The sequence below is a fragment of the Melozone crissalis genome, unplaced genomic scaffold, assembly GCF_028551555.1.
Source record: "Melozone crissalis strain CALT ecotype California unplaced genomic scaffold, PUWL_Pcris_2 ptg000062l_1, whole genome shotgun sequence".
Classification (NCBI taxonomy): domain Eukaryota; kingdom Metazoa; phylum Chordata; class Aves; order Passeriformes; family Passerellidae; genus Melozone; species Melozone crissalis.
In genome coordinates, this window is record NW_026535840.1 from 4,232,785 (window position 1) to 4,239,480 (window position 6,696).

At 53.0% G+C, this 6,696-nt stretch overlaps 1 protein-coding gene across 1 annotated transcript; it reads left to right on the plus strand.

Moving 5' to 3' along the window:
• Positions 1–273: 273 nt before the first annotated feature.
• LOC128944883 (C-type lectin domain family 2 member B-like) lies at positions 274–6,329 on the plus strand. Its single transcript, XM_054288345.1, has 5 exons — positions 274–352; positions 5,310–5,426; positions 5,529–5,710; positions 5,911–6,011; positions 6,102–6,329. The coding sequence occupies exons 1-5, from the start codon at positions 274–276 to the stop codon at positions 6,214–6,216; spliced, it is 594 nt and encodes a 197-aa protein (XP_054144320.1). The 3' UTR covers positions 6,217–6,329.
• Positions 6,330–6,696: the final 367 nt, after the last annotated feature.

Below are 6,696 nucleotides of genomic sequence, written 5' to 3' on the forward strand. Positions count from 1 at the left end.
CTGCATTGCCAGGGACTGTAACTGAGCAAGACACCCATGGAGAGCCTGTGCTTTTAACTAAGCCAACTGTGCACCAAGGAACAGCCCCGAGAGCTGTAGCCCACAGCTGATGGCCTTTGGGTGGGAGGTGTCCCCAGTGAGCAGCCACAGCCCCCTGGCAGCCTGAGCCAGGGCAGGGGAACAGTGAATGTCACAGCTGTGCTGGGCACTGGCACAGAGGGCACTGCAATTCCTGCTGTGCTTCAGCCCGGCCATTGCAACCTGGCAGCGCCCATGGGGGCTCTCCCAAGAGCCAAAACAGTCACACTGAGTGTGCACAGGGAGCTCATGGGGACGGCCACCAGTGCTGAGGGTGAGCCAAGGATCACCCGGCCCCTCGTGGGGCACAAACCCATCCCAGCAGAGAAGGGAGACTCGCTGGCCCAGGACAGAACAGAAACAGAAGGGAGTTTTTAATGAGAGCCACAGCAGCACCGACCACTCCAAAGTTATCATCAAAAACTAACAACCCTGTCTAAGGGAGTCAGGAGCCGCCAGCAGGGAAAAAAACTAAATACCCTCAAAAATTAATAAATGAACAATTACCAAAGAATCATATCGAACCCAGAAATGGCCCTTAGACTTCTCCAGTGTTTGTCATACACAATAAAATGTCTGATTCCTGGAAATTACTCCAATCTCCTGCTGTTGAACGCTTCCCTAGGCACTTGCTGAGATGATAAATACCCAGGAAGTTTTCCCTTTCTTGAGATTAGAATGGTTTCTGCAAGTCCTTGAGGTGTGGGTTTGCACAGTGGGTGTTAAACCATGATGGTTAAAACCCCACTGTGCAAATGAAGGTTTTCCCCTTCTTCCCCCCACTCCATGCTCTGTCGTCTCCCTTATTTTGTCATCTCAACAACTGCTAAGGAAACCTTTCTCATCTTGTCAATTGGCAATGCAACTGCTCTTTAATTCATTTTTAAAATAGATTTTAAGTCAGGCTCTGTCCATGTCATTAATTTGACTTTTGGATGAAGTTGCTGGTGCTTAACAAGCTCTGTGCTGCTTTAAAGCCTTTCTGCAAGGCTCAAAGAATGACCCTGGCAGGGAGTGCAGGAGTGTTGTGCATTCCTTGTTTAGAAATGGAGGGCATCAAACCAGGTTCCTTTAAAAGCCATCTTGAGTCAGTGAAATTAAGGCCCTGGAATTCCTTTGGGCAATGGTCCATTTAGGATAGAGCCACAGTGCCAGGAGCTGTTTGTCTGATGGTCAGTTCATGCTCTGGTCAGTGCAGGGCAGCCCCTCAAGAAATGCATGAGCCAAAGCCAGCAAGGAGAGGAAAAGAGCCAAGCTGAGCTGAGAGAGCTGGAGAGATGAAATGGCACAGATGTGCCTGGAGCACGGCCCTCCCCAGCAGCTTTGCTTCCAGTTCAGTGTTCAAAAAGCTGAAAGCTGATGCTCAGGACTTGGGGATCTGGCTTGGAACTGCAGAGGGGATGAGCTCCCTTACTGGAACCCAGGCAGGGCAGTGCCACAAGCCTGCAGCCACATTGCTTCTCCTTTGGCTAGAATTAAATATTCTTTTAGTTATGGGGTTTTATTAAGTATTCATAGAGATGCTAGAATTGAAAGAAGAGAACAGAAATAGGCTGGAGCACCACTGGCACAGTAATTGATATTTCACTTTTCCTCTTTTCCTTATTGAAATATATGTACATAACATTAACTTTGAAACACTGTTGTTTGGGACAAACACTCTTTTTTCCCTTTCTTTGGCAGAGATATGCAAGTCCTGAGACCCTGGGCCAATGCTCCCTGCATTTTATTTATGTTTTTACAATTAAAATAGGCGCAGATAAGATTGAGAAGGAAGATACAACTCAGGAGCTCCCTGGGCAGCAGCCTCCAAACTCTTTGGGTGATGCCAAGAGCAGTAGGGTGTGAAGGCTGCTTTCCAGTGTGAGATTAATCCATAATAACTTGCTCAGTGACATCAAAGGCACTGCTTAGAAGCCACTTGTTATTTCCCGAGGTGCAAGAGCTGGAAGGTTTGACAAAGCCTGGGCAGAATGATGAAGAATATTCCTGTCAGATTTCTGCTTCTCTCCTTGTGCCAGCAAGAGGAACCCATCCTCGTTCAGGGTTTTGTTCCCGTGTGACAGTGTGTAGTTCAGAGCTAAAGCCGTGCCCAGCAGCGTTCATTATTCAATCTGCACTGCCCCCTCAGCCGTGTGAGCTCTGAGCAGGGCGCTGGGCAGTGGGGCCGAGCCAATTTCGGGCAGTCGGGCTCGGAGCTTGAAGGGTTTGGAGTCAAGAGCGGAGGCTGAGCTCCCTCTGCGGTCAGAGCGGGGAGACACCTTCCTGTGCAGGGAACGCTTTCCCAGCCGGGTTTGCTCTCCTGACAGCTCCAGTCTCGCCTCTGCAAGAGCAGAGCACGCTGTGCCCCCAGGGCTTTGCCGCTGGCAGCACTGGGAGAGATCCTGGGAACAGTTAACATTACTCAGATCTAACTGTGCCTAATCTTACCAACACTAAAATCGTATTCAAATAAAACAGAACCGAACTAACAATCAATATTCTTAGAAGTTCTGAGTACTACAAAATGTGACTTATTCTGATGCTATTACTACCAAAACGCACTGAAAATGAAATAAGAATGGTTGCAATAACGGCCTGATGGATTTACTGGAGGGATTAGAAAAGTGTGACAAATACTTTGACCCTATGTAATTTAACATTGAGAAAAACTCATGGTAGCCACAAATTTTATGGAATCATAAATTTACTAAGACCTTATAAAGTGCAATTGCACTGAAAGAAACAGCAATGTAGAATTTGGCAAAGTGTGCAAAAAACCGGGAGCTTCTCCAGATAGTATTTAGTGTAATAGCATATCACCATTCTGTTAAAGAAATTCGATTCTGTTGTGCTGCACATGATAAAAATAATGAGGCACTGGATTTACCACTTTGAATCTCTCCAGTAACAATTCTCAGAGAAATCAGAGTTCACGAAAAACACAAGATTAACTTTAAAGCAGCATTTCAGCACATGATTACGGCATTCTAGGACACGTTCCGTGAGGCTTCAGTGCCCAGGGGCAGTCAGAGCCCTTGGGCAAATGCCGGGGGTTCGCCCCGCCGCAGGGCTGGGGAGCCACGGGGGGCAGTGAGTTGGCCCGGGGCCAAGCGGAGCCGCCGGGCAAAGCCGAGCCCCGGGAGCGGGGAAAGCGGCGGCGGCAGCGAGGGCAAAGCCGAGCGGGGAGAGCCGAGCTGGGACCCGCCCGGGGCTCGGAGGCGGCTCCAGCCCAGGTGAGACCCGCGCTCGGTTGTGCCTCGCCGCGGGCGGAGGGGGCTGCGGCGGGGGGCGGTCGGGGGTACTGGTGAATTCCTTGTGCCGGGTCCTCCCCTCGACAGGTGAGGAAAATGGAATTCACTGCTTAGTGTTTTTGAAAGGTCATTAATAGTAATGGTCATAATAGTAATGGGATATAAAAGGGAATAATACTTAGAGCACTGGGTGCTCCTGGTCAACAGTGAAAGAACACACCGGGGTAAACAGACAATGTTCTATTTATTCTGTTACCTCGCTGAAGTACAAATATTTAATGGTATTTAATGTATTATTGAGAACTTTTTTTGAACTTTCTGATATTTTCATATCTTCTTTCTCTGCCTTCTTCACACTCTTATCTGCATGACATCCTGAGTGTCCCATCCATATATTTTATTTCTTCTTGTGTCTCCATCCAGCTGTTTCACATCCTCTGGATAAGATTTTAGTATGTTCTCTTTAATTTTAACATAGTAGTCTCTAATTGTTCTCTGGTGCTCTGGTTTCTGTCACCGTTATTTTATCTCTTGGACAGGTTGGTCAGTGGATGGCCTTACACTGTTTTTAGTCACAAAAAAGTCTTTTTCCCATTGTTTTCCTCAGGTCTATAACACAGTACATTCATCACACTATCATTTCCATAGGTGATACATAGACACTATATTCATAACATTATCATTTCTATGGGCAATATGGTGTCTACTTAAGATGATAGATTATATTATACTAACATGAAGCTAAAAAGAGTTAGAATCGATACTATATCTAAATCATTATACTCACTAACAACGTGCATAGGCTCATACAAAAATGCAAAAGCCAAAATTACCTGGTCATTTTTCCCACAGGCAGGGAGCCGCAGCGGCCGTGGCGGCGCTCGCTGTGCCCGGGCTCCGAGGCGCCGGGGCAGGGAATCATGCGGGGCACAACGGTGAGCAGCCCGGGGCTGCTGCTTCTCGCCCCTCGGCAGGCGGACTCCGAGCCGCAGCTGCCCCGGGCCAGCAGCAGCCGGCAGCTCGCAGGCGCTCTCGGCGCCCGGCCCGGCACGGAGCTGGGCTGCAGCGGCTGCAGAGCCACAGGGGCCGCGGCTGCGGCCGCCGCAGAGCTCCCGCAGGCTGCGCTTGTCTCCGCACCTGCTGCCGCACCTCTGGGCAGCGGCGACAGCGCAGCCACAGCTGCCACCGCCCTCCTGAGCCCCCGCACGGCCGGCACCAGCAGCGACCTCTCACCGTGTCCCTTTCAGGGTGCCATCAGCGCGGCTGCAAAGCTGTTCTCGAGGCCGAGCTCCCAAAGGATCTGCCAGCAGCACTCCTGATGTCTCCAAAGCAAGGTACTGTTTCTTCTGTCTAGAGAGATGGCGCCTGTGAGCAGAAGAGTGAACTCCTCTCCATGGGTGGCGTTGCCAATGAGTCCCGGCATCTCTAGGAGGGAACAGCAGCTGCGCTTTCAGACTTGCCTGGGGCCCAAGAAGCCTCTTGGCATAAGCAGGGGGATGCCACTTGTGAGTGTGCAGTGAGTGCAGATGTGGAGAATGGATTCTGCACCAGGGATGGGAGTGTGAGGGAGCCCCTGGCTCCCCAGGACACAGCAGCAACCAACAATGAACACAAAAGGAGCCTCAGAAGATTCCTGGGTGAATGCAGAGCCACCTCTGTGGGCTCTAGGCAGGGGCCCGTGTCCCCTCCCAAGGCCAGGGCTGGCAGGTGTGTGGCTGTTTGCCGATGTCTGGAAGAGGCCTCGTGCTCTGCTGGGCCCCATGCGTGGCTGGAAGCAAGAGCCCCAGCTGCCCCCAAGGCTGTGCAGTTCTCCTGCTGCAGCCTGTGGCCACAGCTGTGTCCCTGCCTGTGCCCACAGCTGTGTCCCTGCCTGTGGCCAGGCTCTTGGCTCTCTGGCTGCCAGCTGAGGGAGGCCCACACTGCCTCAGGGCTCCCTGCTCTGCTCCCTGGCCGTGGGCTGAGCAGATTGCAGGGCCGGCTCTGCTTCTGGCAGCCAGCAGCTCTTTCCTGCTCCAGGTGAATGGTTCAGGTGCCATCCCGTGTGCACGGCGGTGCTGATTCTGCTGCTCCTGGTGCTGGTGCTGGCTTTGGGGGCGGCCTTGGCTGTGCTGGCAGGTAAGGGAGGGGCAGCAGCGTGGGCCCAGCCCCTCGGGGCAGAGCGGGCTCCCTGCTCCCTGCTCAGGGGAATCCTCAGAGCTTCTCCTCTTCCCCCTGCAGCACCACAGCTTCCAGTCACACCTGCGACTCCGCTGTTGGTTCTGTGCTGTCCCCATGGCTGGGTGGGCTACAATGGGGTCTGCTACTACTTCTCACGGGATTTCAGCAGGTGGGAGCAGGGTCAGGAACGGTGCTCCGAGCTCGGGGCCTCCCTGGCCATTGCCCAGGATGAGGAGGCCATGGTGAGTGAGGGGCTGCGGGCGGGGTGGGGTGGCTGAGGGCAGCCTGGGGGCGCTCGTGGGCCGGGCTCGGTGCTCGCAGGGCCGGGGCTGCAGCCCTGGGCCGGGGCCTTGCAGGGAAGGAGCCCCGGCGTGCGGGGGCAGCCCCGGGCCCGTGTCCCCCCGAGGGGCCGGGGCAGCTCCCACTCCTCTCTCCTGGGCAGGATTTGCTCTTCCGCTTCTGCCACAATGTCGGTTACTGGCTCGGGCTGCGCAGACGGGGCGAGCGCCTGCACTGGGGGGACGGCAGCAGCTACAGCTCCCGGTGAGTGCCGGGGAGCCGGGCAGGGCCTGCGGGCACAGGGGCACAAGGGCTTCCCCTGGCAGCCAGCGCTGCCTCTGCTCCTCCCTGCAGGGTTCCTGTCCTCGGCAATTCCGAGTGTGTGTACCTGGCTGACAGGAGATTGATGGGTGACAACTGCTCCAACGAGCGGCCGTATGTCTGCAGCAAGGCCCAAGCTGCCCTGTGACAGGGGCTGCACAAAGGACCTTCTCCACGCTGGGCAGTGCCAGCTTCACCTCTGAGCCCAGCACAGCGCTGTCCTTCCTCAGCTGCGCCCTGTGCCTTGCACTTCCTCTCAGGGTCACCTCAGTGCCTCTGCATCCCCAGTGCCAGCGCTGGGCTGGGGCTGTAAAGGAAAAGTCTCTGCAATCCATCCTGCCACCGATGCTGCCTGCTGTGAGTGCATTGCCCTCATTATATGTGGGATACTGTTTTTAAGAAATTGTTCTTTATCAATTACAAAGTTATTATTGTATAAATTCTTGCATGTGGCTGGCCTCATGTAATTTTGAAGTCTGTTTTAGGTGACAGATGTATCTCCACTGGACTAAATATATGTACACTGGTACATGTCTGTTTTACTTTTCTCTTGGTGTAATGTAATATTATATATCTTGTTTTAAAGCTTTAATGTACATATGTTCTCTTAAGTTTTGTGTTTAATTTA

Bases quoted from the DNA above. Each gene is read 5' to 3' on its own strand.
- LOC128944883 (XM_054288345.1), top strand. From the start codon at position 274: ATGGGGGCTCTCCCAAGAGCCAAAACAGTCACACTGAGTGTGCACAGG. The intron at 5,711-5,910 runs GTGAGTGAGGGG...TCTCCTGGGCAG, and splicing joins CCCAGGATGAGGAGGCCATG to GATTTGCTCTTCCGCTTCTG. The intron at 6,012-6,101 runs GTGAGTGCCGGG...TCCTCCCTGCAG, and splicing joins GGCAGCAGCTACAGCTCCCG to GGTTCCTGTCCTCGGCAATT.